This window comes from Oncorhynchus kisutch, linkage group LG17, assembly GCF_002021735.2.
Source record: "Oncorhynchus kisutch isolate 150728-3 linkage group LG17, Okis_V2, whole genome shotgun sequence".
NCBI lineage: Eukaryota > Metazoa > Chordata > Actinopteri > Salmoniformes > Salmonidae > Oncorhynchus > Oncorhynchus kisutch.
Genome location: NC_034190.2, coordinates 59,609,911 through 59,625,335, shown reverse-complemented (window position 1 = coordinate 59,625,335; position 15,425 = coordinate 59,609,911). Strand labels below are relative to the sequence as shown.

At 38.8% G+C, this 15,425-nt stretch overlaps 2 protein-coding genes across 5 annotated transcripts; both read right to left on the bottom strand.

Annotated features, from left to right (window-relative positions):
* Positions 1-720: 720 nt before the first annotated feature.
* Positions 721-3,922, bottom strand: LOC109908014 (tyrosine-protein phosphatase non-receptor type 18). Of its 2 annotated transcripts, none has more exons than XM_020506371.2 (4): positions 3,666-3,922; positions 1,783-2,111; positions 1,484-1,573; positions 721-1,271 (listed from the first exon to the last, which is right to left on the bottom strand). In XM_020506371.2, exons 2-4 carry the CDS (start codon positions 2,063-2,065, stop codon positions 1,198-1,200), a joined length of 447 nt encoding a protein of 148 aa, XP_020361960.1. In that variant the 5' UTR covers positions 2,066-2,111; positions 3,666-3,922; the 3' UTR covers positions 721-1,197. The 2 variants fall into 2 exon arrangements, with proteins under 2 accessions (XP_020361960.1, XP_020361961.1); XM_020506372.2 differs by lacking the exon at positions 3,666-3,922 and adding an exon at positions 3,126-3,288.
* Positions 3,923-4,619: 697 nt separating this feature from the next.
* LOC109908013 (tyrosine-protein phosphatase non-receptor type 18-like) lies at positions 4,620-15,293 on the bottom strand. Of its 3 annotated transcripts, none has more exons than XM_020506368.2 (11): positions 14,992-15,293; positions 10,403-10,511; positions 10,213-10,289; positions 9,578-9,673; positions 9,365-9,403; positions 9,159-9,227; positions 6,537-6,599; positions 5,640-5,782; positions 5,198-5,264; positions 4,956-5,033; positions 4,620-4,832 (listed from the first exon to the last, which is right to left on the bottom strand). In XM_020506368.2, the coding sequence occupies exons 1-11, from the start codon at positions 15,073-15,075 to the stop codon at positions 4,692-4,694; spliced, it is 966 nt and encodes a 321-aa protein (XP_020361957.1). In that variant the 5' UTR covers positions 15,076-15,293; the 3' UTR covers positions 4,620-4,691. The 3 variants fall into 3 exon arrangements, with proteins under 3 accessions (XP_020361957.1, XP_020361958.1, XP_020361959.1); XM_020506370.2 differs by lacking the exon at positions 14,992-15,293 and adding an exon at positions 11,091-11,140 and having other exon boundaries at positions 4,622-4,832; XM_020506369.2 differs by lacking the exon at positions 9,365-9,403.
* Positions 15,294-15,425: the final 132 nt, after the last annotated feature.

Sequence of the window (15,425 nt, the reverse complement as noted above, 5' to 3'; positions counted from 1 at the left end):
CTAAATATGTATTCCGCTTTAGTGCATTTGAATGTGTGTGTGTGTGAAGCTGAGTGAGGGGTTGCTATGAGATAGCTGGAGGCTTGGGTTGAGAAGCCATGGCAGAAGGTCATTAGATTCTCATTTCACATTAGCATCTGCTGAATGGGATTAGCCATCCAGCCGAGTTTAAACCCCTGACATGCCACAGGCTCTGCCAACTAGAAAATGGAGTGGTCATTAGCAACACCCCCTCAAGTGTCTCTTTTTTTCTGCCTAAATCCAATACACTCTCACTCTTTCTGATGCTCCTCCCAGCATTGGGTCTCCATGGTGGGGTAGAAAAAATATGTTATTGTGGGCAAGTTTCTATAGGAACATGACATAGGACCATACATTTAAACCAGTGGCTATAATTGGTTAGATATTGAAGTGTATTGCAGACTTGATGTCCAGAGACTGCTCCCAGTTTTCTTCTGCAGACAGAGTATTAGCTTGGTATCTGGAAGATACACAAATGTTCATTTCTTAGTATAAGAAGCTGGCTTTCGATTGATTTCTGTGACTGAAACATCATAGCTTTGAAGAGGTCAATCTTCAAAGCTGCACAGAATGTTCAACAAACTCTTTTCCAGTACAGTACACAGTTTTTACTGTGATCACAAGAACATTTATTGTATCTACATGTACACTGCAATTATTGTGTGGTACACAGGGCTAATACAAAGACTTATTTCAAAGAACCTTGAAGAAATTGTTGTCTTTATTGTAAGTCCTTGTTACCAGCAATTAGTAGACATCAAAGCAATAAAGCATGAGTCTACCTGTGAAAACACATTTGACAATACCTGAAACGTCAATAATGAAAAAAAACGAATTATCTCCTGTTACTATAGTGCCACCTGTTGGTTACTACAATCACACTATAGCACCACTGCACTTCAATCGGTAAATGGTATTCAAAACCAATACTTGTCTCAGAATTGAAAGTGGTTTAATATAGTTTTTTCTTTCATCAGTAATATAAATCACAAGATCTGAAAAATATACGGACTCAAATGGGTTACAAAAGATAGATAAATAGATAGATAGATGTATTTCTGTGATCACATACAGTAGATGTTCACAGCAAGTCAAAATAAATAAAGAGCCTATTCCCATTGCTTGTCAAACATGAATGAGTAAAGATGTGTCCAGGCCTGGTATATGGCTGCTATGTCATCTCTCCACACGACTCCACTCTGCCGGGGGATCCCGAGGCCCTTTGGGTTTTTTAATGCGACAGTTGAACTCTGAGGGAAAGTTAAGAAGTGTGGTTGGAATTACTTGAAGACACCTGCAAGTGCATCTAACAGATGACATAGCCTTGTTTTGACATCCAGTCGCAATCATTTTACTCATGAGATTCCGAGGAAATGGATATTACATTGGGTAGCTATAATGGCTTTAGATACAGATTATATGACATTGGACAACATTATTAGAAAGACAAGCAGATATTCACCCATGCTACCAGGAGTGCAGCTGTTGGTCATGCGTTTGATGGGATTTGAGACATACTCATAGTCATCTTCGGTCGAGGAATAACGATCAGCTAGAAAAAAAGCAAACGAGAAGAACCAGTAAGACATTTTCCACATAAACAGTTCAACATGGCCGTCAAGGAATTGTTACTTTCAAGAAACCTGAAAGTATTGGTCACTAGATCTAGATTGCAATATTTTGTGCAGGGCACTGATGACACAAACAAAACCATAGCTGGCCTCACATTGGTCTCCAAACACTGCCCTGAAATTCTCTCACCTGCGACCAGCTCATAGCCACTCTGGTCCTCCCCTGCCGAGGCCTCAGCTAGCCTTTGATTGGCTAGTCCGGCTGTGTCATATATGGGTGAGACAGCTGGTGGCGGTTTGGCTGGAAGACACCTGCTCTTGGGCTTGACCATGCTGTAAAGAGCACCGACTTGGCATTTTGGGACGCCCAGCTCTTCGTTGTCATAGTGATGGAGAGCGGCCAGAGGGGCGGTGGAAGAGGCTGGTGGCGGGAGCTGTTTGGACTTGTTGACCACGGCATATACGTCATTCATCTTTTGCTGACGAGGCCGAGGGGCTCTGTACTGCACATTAGAATATCTAAAGAGGAGTAGATATCAATATCAATTCACACAAACAGCGAAAAGCAAAAAGGTACAAATATAGCCTTGTTGTTTCTACCCTACACACCAGATGGTCATGCCTATTATATAAGAGACTGGATTTTCATAACCAAGTCTGTTTTCTTTTGGAGCATCTACAGCGGATCTTTACTAGTCGGATAGTAGAAATGAAGATTGATAAGGAATTGCAGCTTTACCATGATGATTTCCTACTAACTATATTATTGTTTACAGAGAAATAGATCATTTTTCTCTAAGCCTGTGATGCGAGCTGAGGGATTTTCAGTAGCAGTTTAACATATGGGAGGGAGGAGAGAGGGTGTGAAAGTGAAGTTTAACAGCCCAGTTTGTCACTTCCTCTGCAACATGATGAATGTTTAGTAGTACAAGCATGGTGAAATCCTTCTGCTTCATTAATCATAAGGACGTTGTGTCCTAAAGTTCTGTTAAATGTTCATCTAAAGCTAACTGGATTAAAGTAATGTTTTATTCAAGATCATCAATGTGTACCACAACACAGTATTTCAATGTACAGTACATATTTCAATGTAGCCAACTAATTGCTTAACTGTCAAGGCAAGGAAGGTGTGTATATATTGTAACAATCAACTACTATGAAATAGTACTACATAACTTGGTGTTGATAAGCCTACGTACACTTAAACGTCATACCCTACACACCCATCATGTAAAGCTCGCAAACATAAAACTGTTGTACTGCAAACTAAAATAGAAGACTGTGAACTCACTTGAACAAAACAGGAAGCATTCTTTCTTCCCTTGTCTCAAAACTCGCCATCTCTATCAACCGGAGTCAACTTCCCCCATTGTGTCTGAGCACCTTACTGTGGTATCATTAACTCAGGCTGCTTATTAAAGTCACAACTGTTGTTGTAATTGTGTGTAATACAATCACACAGGATAGTGTAGAACAAGCAGTTTAGAAGTTATACTGGCGGGCCCCGGTGGCAATACATTTATAAATGCTTACCTTTACTTGGAAGAGCTGCAGTGTTGGATAGCTTTAGTCAGCTACCTAACATAAATAGCATTCCTCTCTGTCATTCCTCTCTCTCAGGTTGTTGAGTAGGCTAAATTAGCTGCATTCGCTAAGTAAGTGAAAGGTAAACTAAGAAGAAGAAAAAATAACGTCCTACGGAAGTTGTCATAATTACTGTGTAAGTCTACGAAAAGGGTTGAGAACCATGAGCCTCCTACTGTAGGTTTTGTATTAAAGTCTATGTACCCAGAGGAGGATGGAAAATAGCTGTCCTCCAGCTACACAATAGTGCTGAGATTGTGAGATTGCTGTTGAGGCTACTGTAGACCTTCATTGCAAAACAATGTGTTTTAATCAGTTATTTGGTAACATATATTTGGTGATATATTTAGTATAGTTTGATCTAAAAATTATAACATTTTTATGTTTCACTATTTAAAAAAAAAAATTCACTGAGTAGGATGGTCCTCCCCTTCCTCCACTGAAGAGAAAATAATTTGTTTCAAAGTTCATGTGTCCATGAACTCTTACCTTTCTGCAAGTGTCTGAGCGCTGGCTGATGTTGTTGGTGTAGATGTCTTCACAGATGCAACACCATCATATAAAGGTTGGTTACTCTATTCAGAACAAAATCAACAGTACATCAGAGAGTTATAGGACTTTGTCTCTCATGTTCAGGCGCTGCTCTGTCTGAAAATGGGTGAAAAATGATTTTAATGCGCCAGCACTACATATAGAGGAAGCATGCAGGCTGGATGTTTCCTGCTTAACATTTCTCTTTTTTTCCTAACTCAACGCATCACATTGAAATCTCAGAGAGAAGTATAATACAGTATGATCTGATGAAATGGATGACACAATGGGTTTTTGTCACAGAAAAACTCAAACACTGGCAGCTGAAGTTATTATAATGTATAAGCTTTGATCTCATGCAGCTTTCTGACTGCATCACAGACATGCCAATAATTATCATAATCAGGGTTTGGGAGTAACTGATTACATGTAATCTGATTACAAAAAACAGTAACTGTAGTCGGTTACGTAACCGGCAAAAATATTGTCATCAGATTACAGATACTTTTGAAAAACTATATGATTACTTACTGGATTACTTTTAAATTCAGAAAGGATGTTTGTGGGGGGAAACTATTGATAAAAGCATTGACAAAAGAAGCAAGTTTAAATTTGTTCCACCTGAGCGAGTCTGACCACAAGTCAGAGACCACTATAATAACACACCAAATGGGTTTGATGGATCCTTTTTGTCTTCTTCTAATGCCTCTTAAGGGGAAAGTAATCCAAATGTAACTGAAAGCAATCAGATTACATTACTGAGTTTGGGTATTCCAAAAGTTATATTACTGATTATAATTTTAGACAGGTAACTAGTAAATGCAATGGATTACATTTAGATTAACCTACCCAACCCTGACAATAATACTGCATGCCCTCTCATGTCATTGCTTTAGTAAAGCTTGCTTGACCATGAATGCCAGTATGGCATGTGCTGAATACTGTGGTGTAGAAAGGCTAACACCTGGGGGTTGGAAATAGCAATTACAAAAACATTATACTATGGTTGAACAAAAGTAGCAGTTTCTGTCTTACCTTGGTGAGATTCTGGGAGTTGTTCTCAGCTGACCGTAAAGCCTTCTCAAACATGTAAGCCACGGCAGAAAACACAAACCGATACTGTTCCTGAGTAGAGAGATGGGAAAAATATTATTTCCAAAGTAGAGTATTTCAGTATGTACTATAACACATAGATGTAAATAAACATAATTTTGATCTGATATTAAATTCTGTCTGATAATAAAATACCTTTGTCTGAACTGCTGATGGCCTCTGACTCCTTAGTTCCACTACAATCTTCATGATACTGAAATCTTCTTTAATTTGCTGGTGTGGAAACATGGATTTACCAAAACACTCACTTATCGTTTTTACAGTTTGTATTGTTCTTGTTTTATTATTCATCAACATGTGCAGCATATACATGTTTTGTTAAACCAATTCCCTAAAGGATGCCATCAATGTACTGTCCTGAACATAAGTAGTAATACCTTTGTGACAAGAAGATCGTGAACATAATCCAAGGCACAAATCACCCCTGTTCTTCCACAACCAGCACTGGAAATACAAGAGAAAAATACCTGCTTCATTTATCACTCTGGTAACACTAGAACATAACCACAGACGGCCGCAACATGGACATAAGTCATATGAGTCGACGGACCACATCAGGTCCTGAATATTGAACATTTCTCACTTCATTTAAATTGCGTCATTAAAATGCATTGAGCTCAAGGAGTACATGTGGCCTCGTGATAAACAACATTAAATTATATGCATGGATGGATTTTAATGGGCATATGGATCATAATCTGTCTGAGCATGATCATTACATCTCAGAGCACAAAAAGCCCACCAGGCAGACAGTAATGACAGCTTGGCATTTTGGGCTGTGCTGTATCAAATGTACTGTAGAGTAGGAGACAAACAAACCTGCAGTGGATGAGAACAGGGCTAGTGTTGTTTCCTTGGTCTTTGCGAGCCATATCCATCATTCCTAAAATACCATAAACGGTGTATGGAACGTCATGATCAGGCCAAGCTGTGTATTGGAATTGAGAGATTTTCCGTGTTTCCTAGCACAAAACATGGTTTGCATTACTACCCTATCAAGCAAAAGAACGGTAACTGCACATTTTGTCAAAAATGAGTTGACATTTTTTATACATTAAATATATGCTTTATCATGTGGACAAATATCCTGCCTACATTGTGTTGTGTTATGGAGAAAATGGGGGGTTATGTTTACAGTAACTGGAAAAAGGTAGTAACTGCCATCACTCAATTCAGTTACTGCCTTTTACCTTGGTTTCACTGAGCTTTGGACTGGTGTCCATGGTTTACCATGGTATTATTTATTATTCTTTCCTGATACAAACTATATGACACTGACAACCACGTACAAATAAATATATTAACACAAGTTTGTGTAAAAAAAATATATATATATATATATATTCCAGTGGGTGTACCAAGCAAGAAGGCAGTAACTGCCGTCTAGGGTCAAAGGTCATGTCAGGGGTCAGGGTCAATATTAATAAAACATAACCTCATAGTAACAATAAAACATAGTAACAATAAAAGAACTTTGAAGTCATTTTTCTCAGTTTCACTCTATGAGCAAATACTGCTAATTTGCTTGGTCGGGCAGATTACTTCACTGGCTCCCTCATTCAACTTCCTGGAAATTTACAAACAATGTGAGATTATCCAAAGTGAATAACGGTTGTTGGAAAATACTGATTACATTCAACCATTTTGAAGAATTGTGTAACTAGTGCTGCACAGAAATAAAACAATATTTCCCCTTTTTCATAGTTGGACAATTACCTCATGATATCTCACTGTCAGAGCGCGGAAAACTACTTCCTCATTTGGGCTGGATTCCTGAAACTGAAAAGACATTTCACTAAACATTTTCTAGTGTTACCTGAAATAGATCCCTGTGTTCCATGCAGACAACAACATATGGGTCAATGTGCAGTGCCATGAAATAACAAAATATAGTACACTTTTTTTAACCTTTATTTAACTAGGCAGGTCAGTTAAGAACAAATTCTTATTTTCAATGACGGCCTAGGAATAGTGGGTTAACTGCCTGTTCAGGGGCAGAACGACAGATTTGTACCTTGTCAGCTCAGGGATTTGAACTTGCTGTTACTAGTCCAACGCTCTAACCATTAGGCTACCCTGCCGCCCCTTAGTTCACAGGAAATGACAAATCATCTCTGCAGGCTGTTAGGTAAAAATTGAACTCTTCATGAATAGTTTCAGAAGACTATAGGGCAACAGCACTATGTGCACACTGGAACATTGGTGTAGGAGGCAACCCGTCTGTCTAGAGACACCATATTTCATCAATAGTAATACAACTGTGCACATACACTACCGTTCAAAAGTTTGGGGTCACTTAGAAATGTCATTGTTTAAAAAAAACAAATGTCATTGTTTTTTTTTACCCCTTTTCCTCCCCAATTTCATGGTATCCAATTGTTTTAGTAGCTACTATCTTGTCTCATCGCTTCAACTCCCATACGGGCTTTGGAGAGAAGAAGGTTGAGAGTCATGCGTCCTCCGATACACAACCCAACCACTCCGCACTGCTTCTTAACACAGCGCCAGCCAACCCAGAAGCCAGCCGCACCAATGTGTCAGAGGAAACACCGTGATCCTGGCAACCTTCTGCTTCTTAACACAGCGCCATCCAACCCAGAAGCCAGCCGCACCAATGTGTCAGAGGAAACACCGTGCACCTGGCAACCTTCTGCTTCTTAACACAGCACCATCCAACCCAGAAGCCAGCCGCACCAATGTGTCAGAGGAAACACCATGCACCTGGCAACCTTGGTTAGCGTGCACTGCGCCCGGGCCCACCACAGGAGTCGCTGGTGCGCGATGAGACAAGGATTTCCCTACCGGCCAAACAAACCCAGAGTCTCTGGTGGCACAGCTGGCGCTGCAGTACAGCGCCCTTAACCACTGCGCCACCCGGGAGGCCAAAATGTCCTTGTTTTTGAAAGAAAAGTACATTTTTTGTCCATTAAAATAACATCAAATTGATCAGAAATACAGTGTAGACATTGTTAATAACACAAATTACTATTGTAGTTGGAAACAGCAGTATTTTTATGGAGTATCTACATAGGCGTGCAGAGGCCCGTTATCAGCAACCATCACTCCTGTGTTCCAATGACACGTTGTGTTAGCTAATCCACGTTTATCATTTTAAAAGGTGAATTGATAATTAGAAAACCTTTTTGCAATTATGTTAGCACAGCTGAAAACTTTTGTGCTGTCACGACTTCTGCCGAAGTTGGTGCCTCTTCTTGTTCGGCGGTCATCGTCACCGGCTTTCTAGCTGCCCCCGATCCACGTTTCTGTTTCCCTTTGTTATGTCTTGATTTGTTATTTGTTATGTCTGGTTCCCATTACGTTATTATTATTTCCCTATTTAACCCTCTGGTTCTCATTATGTTTTGTGCGTGATTGTTCCTGGTTTTGTGTTTGTCTTTTGTGTTAGGGTTTGTTATCCCTGCGTGGATTTATTGGCTGTTTATTTTTTCTGAGTAAAGTACGTTATTTTACTCAGTTCTGTGTCCTGCGCCTGACTCCGTCCTCATCTCTGCACAACTGACACTTGACATGTGCTTATTATAGAAGCAATAAAACTGGCCTTCTTTAGACACGTTGAGTACCTGGAGTGTTACCATTTGTGGGTTCATTTACAGGCTCAAAATGGCCAGAAACAAATAACTTTCTTCTGAAACTTGTCAGTCTATTCTTGTTCTGAGAAATGAAGGCTATTCCATGCGAGAAATTGCCAAGAAACTGAAGATCTCGTACAACGCTGTGCACTATTTCCTTCACAGAACAGCGCAAACTGGCTCTAACCAGAATAGAAAGAGGAGTGGGAGGCCCCGGTGCACAACTGAGGCCAGCATCCCGGAGTCACCTCTTCACTGTTGATGGTGAGACTGGTATTTAGCCGGTACTATTTAATGAAGCTGCCAGTTGAGGACTTGTGAGGCATCTGTTTCTCAAACTAGACACTCTAATAGAATAGCTTTCATTTTTGAGAACAATAACAGACTGATAAGTTTCAGAAGAAAGTTATTTGTTTCTAGCCATTTTGAGCCTGTAATCGAACCCACAAATGGTGATGCTCCAGATACTCAACGAGTCTAAAGAAGGCCAGTTGTATTGCTTCTTTAATCAGTACAACAGTTTTCAGCTTTGCTAACATAATTGCAAAAGGGTTTTCTAATGATTAATTAGCCTTTTAAAATAATAAACTTAAAAAGGCAACACAACGTGCCATTGGAACACAGGAGTGATGGTTGCTGATAATGGGCCTCTGTACACCTATGTAGATATTCCATAAAAAATCAGCCGTTTCCAGCTACAATAGTGATTTACATACAATATAATGAAGATATACTGACAAACACTTACATTTGACACAATAAAGGGACCAAAATGGGTTGTTTCTTTGAAAGTAGTCCAGTAGCACTCACACTTTTTCTACAAAAAGACATTGAATAAAATGTTAAGTGGACACAAGCATCAAAATCATATAGTTCATAAATCTTACAGTACACTAATACGTTTACACTCCCACTGTGCCTTTTTCAACAAGAGGTCACTAAAAGGGCATTTACTTTTCCCATTTCAATTTCTCTGCAAGCCATGATTATGACCTAAAACAGGGAGAGAAAATATGGCAACCATAAGATATGGAGACAATTCTCCCATTATTCATCTTTTAGTGTCATTTTTTCCTATATATTTAGTAATAGAGTAAATTATATGGAAACAGAGCTACTGTACAAGCTGCACTACATGTATATAAAGCTGAAAATGATCTTCCATACCTTTACATCATACTGCCAAATCATTCGCCAGAAGTCCACCAAAGTGTGTCTCAGAGGCCCTTGGGTCGCTATGTATTTTTTGGTCTTTGTTGCACCCTAGAGGAGAGATTAAATAAAGCAATCAGTTTAAAGAGCAACTGCTTTTTAAAAACAACAAATCCCTTTGAAAATGGCCTATGTGACATCGATATGAGTCAAAAACAGTGATTCTAGTGTCAAAATGTACTACAAAGTGTAAATAGGATCATTTTGGTCATAAAGTCAGTCTGGTCTAAAATGGAGTTTGGAACATCTGTGTGTCACAACAGGTGAATTAAGGTTGGGTTTTGATTTGACGATGTCCATTTGCCCACAAACATATGGGTGAACAAATTAATTACTGATTAATCTTGAATCATTCTGTGGATTTTGATGGGAAAAAAATAGGCTTCCCTGTCTACAGTGTCTCATGGGGACAAACATCATTAACCAAATGCGGAATCTGTCAAGAAACACACCTCTAAGACTGAAATCAAATTTTTTCTAATAAGCAACAGAAAAACACAGGTGCCAATCGATGTGTTCAGTGACTCTTTCAGATTGAGCTGAATAATGATACAAAATAGGACTGTTACTAAATGGGAGCAATACTGTACCTTAATGAAGCTGGCGTTGATATAGTCCAAATCATTCTCATTTGTCAGTAGAGTCAGGGGCACACGGGTCTGGTCATCTATATAAAAATACATTCGTTTTTGTTCAGATAAGTTTAATATTAAGCAAGAATCTCATTTTCAATTAGAGTAAAAAAAAAAGAAGTTTTTAAGCCTCTATTGTGGTGCTTACATGGTAAAATGTCTCTGTAACGGTTCTTCTTTACATTCTCCATCAGTTCCCCCGCTATCGTGGTAAGGCCAAAATCTTTCTTGATGACAGAAGTCTGAGCACGAATATTCTACAAACAAATAAAGACAAACATAACACATGAAAGCTGAGTTTGGGAGAAATGTCCATTGTAAAAGTGAAAGTCACACAGTAAAATACTACTTGAGTAAAAGTCTAAAAGTATTTGGTTTTAACTATACTTAAGTATCAAAAGTAAATGTAATTGCAAAAATATCCTTAAATATCAAAAGTAAAAGTTCAAATTCCTTATATTAAGCAAACCAGACGGCACAAATGTTTTGAGCTTTTATTTAAGGATAGCTTGCGGCACACTTCAACACTTATTTACAAATGAAGCATTTATGTTTAGTGAGTCTGCCAGATAAGAGGCGGTAGGGATGACCAGGAATGTGCTCTCGATGAGTGTGTGAATTGGGACATTTTCCTGTCCTACTAAGCATTCTAAATATAATGAGTACTTTTGGGTGTCAGGAATAATGTATGGAGTAAAAAGTACATTATTTTCTTTAGGAATGTAGTCAAGTAAAAGTAAAAGTAGTCAAAAATATAAAGAGGAAAGTAAAGTACAGATACAGTGGGGAGAACAAGTATTCAATAACCTGCTAAATTGGCAGTGTTTCCTACTTACAAAGCATGTAGAGGTCTGTAATCTTTATCATAGGTACACTTCAACTGTGAGAGGACGGAATCTAAAACAAAAATCCAGAAATCACATTGTATGATTTTTAAGTCATTAATTTACATTTTATTGCATGACATAAGTATTTGATACATCAGAAAAGCAGAATTTAATATTTGGTACAGAAACCTTTGTTTGCAATTACAGAAATCATATGTTTCCTGTAGTTCTTGACCAGGTTTGCACACACTGAAGCAGGGATTTTGGCCCACTCCTCCATACAGACCTTCTCCAGATCCTTCAAGTTTCGGGGCTGTCGCTGGGCAATACGGACTTTCAGCTCATACAAAAAAAATCATACAATGTGATTTCTGGATTTTTGTTTTAGATTCCGTCCTCTCACAGATGAAGTGTACCTATGATAAAGATTACAGACCTCTACATGCTTTGTAGGTAAGAAAACATGCAAAATCGTCAGTGTATCAAATACTTGTTCTCCCCACTGTACATAAAAATTACTTAAGTAGTTCTTTAAAGTATTTTTTACTTAAGTACTTTACACAACTGCATACAGTGATATCTAAGATGTTACACATGAAACATATAAGAAGCCCTTAGCTTAGTGCAAGAACTCACAATCCAATTTACGCAGGAGCTAATGTAGCTGACAGTCAACACGCAACAGTATCAATATGGCTTGCTATTTTTTTTTTTACATGTACAGTGCCTTGCGAAAGTATTCGGCCCCCTTGAACTTTGCAACCTTTTGCCACATTTCAGGCTTCAAACATAAAGATATAAAACTGTATTCAGGTCTGGACTTTGACTTGGCCATTCTAACACCTGGATATGTTTATTTTTGAATCATTCCATTGTAGATTTTGCTTTATGTTTTGGATCATTGTCTTGTTGGAAGACAAATCTCCGTCCCAATCTCAGGTCTTTTGCAGACTCCATCAGGTTTTCTTCCAGAATGGTCCTGTATTTGGCTCCATCCATCTTCCCATCAATTTTAACCATCTTCCCTGTCCCTGCTGAAGAAAAGCAGGCCCAAACCATGATGCTGCCACCACCATGTTTGACAGTGGGGATGGTGTGGTCAGGGTGATGAGCTGTGTTGCTTTTACGCCAAACATAACGTTTTGCATTGTTGCCAAAAAGTTCAATTTTGGTTTCATCTGACCAGAGCACCTTCTTCCACATGTTTGGGGTGTCTCCCAGGTGGCTTGTGGCAAACTTTAAACAACACTTTTTATGGATATCTTTAAGAAATGGCTTTCTTCTTGCCACTCTTCCATAAAGGCCAGATTTGTGCAATATACGACTGATTGTTGTCCTATGGACAGAGTCTCCCACCTCAGCTGTAGATCTCTGCAGTTCATCCAGAGTGATCATGGGCCTCTTGGCTGCATCTCTGATCAGTCTTCTCCTTGTATGAGCTGAAAGTTTAGAGGGACGGCCAGATTTGCAGTGGTCTGATACTCCTTCCATTTCAATATTATCGCTTGCACAGTGCTCCTTGGGATGTTTAAAGCTTGGGAAATCTTTTTGTATCCAAATCCGGCTTTAAACTTCTTCACAACAGTATCTCGGACCTGCCTGGTGTGTTCCTTGTTCTTCATGATGCTCTCTGCGCTTTTAACGGACCTCTGAGACTATCACAGTGCAGGTGCATTTATACGGAGACGTGATTACACACAGGTGGATTGTATTTATCATCATTAGTCATTTAGGTCAACATTGGATCATTCAGAGATCCTCACTGAACTTCTGGAGAGAGTTTGCTGCACTGAAAGTAAAGGGGCTGAATAATTTTGCACGCCCAATTTTTCAGTTTTTGATTTGTTAAAAAAGTTTGAAATATCCAATAAATGTCGTTCCACTTCATGATTGTGTCCCACTTGTTGTTGATTCTTCACAAAAAAATACAGTTTTATATCTTTATGTTTGAAGCCTGAAATGTGGCAAAAGGTCGCAAAGTTCAAGGGGGGCGAATACTTTCGCAAGGCACTGTATCTGAGAAATGAAAGGCCCCTGAGTGGAAATAGACTTGTCTTTGTCAACAACAAAAAAAATATTGGTTGCTTACACATATTTTGCAAACGTTTTCTTGGGTGTGGTGAAATATCAGAATAAACACATAAAAACCTGTGGTGTCTGCTTTTCACCACAGATGTCTGTGTTAAGCTACTGTAATGTGGAACCAGTAAAGAATGGCTGGGCAGTTATGTGATAACACAGGTCTCTTCACAGCCTACAATAGACATCATTACATTATTACGTGACCACCATTTCTCACTTTGCGCATTCTGTCACTTGAATTGGGCTACTTAGAAAAGAGTTCACCTGTATTACTATTTTGGTCATTGTTGTCATTGATTCAACATACAAACATAACCATGTTTATTGATAAAAATCTGTCTCTGGAAATTAAAAGACACTGACATCATTCACAATGGACCAGTAGGGCTGAAAGGGCAGTGCTGTAACAAGGAAATGTTAGTGGACTCAGTGTTAATAGATAACTCACTTTGCAACCTAAATGAGGAACAAAATGACTAGCCTACCTATCTTGAAACAGAGGTTCAGATGAAACAAAAACCTACAGTAGCTACAGTTGAAGTCTGAAGTTTACATACACTTAGGTTGGAGTCAACCACTCCACAAATGTCTTGTTAACAAACTATAGTTTTGGCAAGTCGGTTAGGACATCTACTTTGCGCATGACACAAGTAATTTTTCCAACAATTGTTTACAGACAGATTATTTCACTTGTAATTCACTGTATCACAATTCTAGTGGGTCAGACGCTTACATACACTAAGTTGACTGTGCCTTTAAACAGCTTGGAAAATTCCAGAAAATTATGTCATGGCTTTAGAGATTCTGATAGGCTAATTGACATAATTTGAGTCAATTGGAGGTGTACCTGTGGATGTATTTCAAGGCCTACCTTCAAACTCAGTGCCTCTTTGCTTGACATCGTGGGAGAATCAAAAAGAAATCAGCAAAGATCTCAGAAAAATTATTGTAGACCTCCACAAGTCTGGTTCATCCTTGGGAGCAATGTCCAAACACCTGAAGGTACCACGTTCATCTATACAAACAATAGTATGCAAATATAAACACCATGGGACCATGTAGCCATCATACCACTCAGGAAGGAGGCGCATTCTGTCTCCTAGAGATGAAAATACTTTGGTGCGAAAAGTGCAAATCAATCCCAGAACAACAGCAAAGGACCTTGTGAAGATGCTGGAAGTAACAGGTACAAAAGTATCTATATCCACAGTAAAACGAGTCCTATATCGACATAACCTGAAAGGCCGCTCAGCAAGGAAGAAGCCACTGCTCCAAAACCGCCATAATTTTTTTTTTTTAGTTTAAATGTATTTTGCTAAGGTGTATGTAAACTTCTGACTTTAACTGTAAATAGACTTCTGCAAATGTCACTATTCAGTGTTTTGTCAAAGTAAAACTGAATTAGTGGTTTACTTCTATGTACACTTCTTTCTAAATGTGCCTTAAAGACTTAATCCACTGATTTGAAAGGTTGGTGTTAAATAGGCTACATTCGAGATTGTGCATTTATTTATACTACAGAGAAAGCAAAGAGCCAACATGATTTTCAGCTTTATTACAGGGGAAACATTTGAGTAGCCTACTTTTCCTTTATCCTACCTTGCAGGTTTACCCCATCTGGACCAGTGATAGACATGTTGCACATCACAAAACATCATTAGACCTATTTTAACCAGTTAATTGCAATCAATTTATGAATACACATGCCCTAAATCATATATTTTACATCTGAAAATATTGCCTGATCTTATTTGTCTATATATGGGAATTAATTATAAACTAACAATAGAGAGTTATGGTGATGGTCACACCAAGGATTCCCACTTACAATATACTCAGATGACATGTTGCCCTCCGCTCTGCTGTCATCTGCCAAGGACATCTGACCCACGAACCTCGATAGGTGCTCCATCTGCGCGACTATGGATGTCAATTTCACTTTTTAAATGCCAGGCAGTAGTTGACCGCTTTTGCCTATCAATACAATTCGAGACAAACGCAGAGCGCCTTGCCGCTCCCGTATCTACCGCGATGATTAGCCTTTAAGTTCCGCGTGTACCTCTTGGAACGTTCCTCATGTCACTGTCACTATAGGACAGTCATGTAAATTTCCGCATTGAAGGCTACTTTGCCTTAATTATTGGCGTGAGGTGAGGAATTTTCACATAAACTCCAATACACAAAAACAGCTGGAAACATGTATAGCATTTATTTTTTGCAAACAAGGATATTTAAAGCATATTTAAAAATAATTTAAAGCTT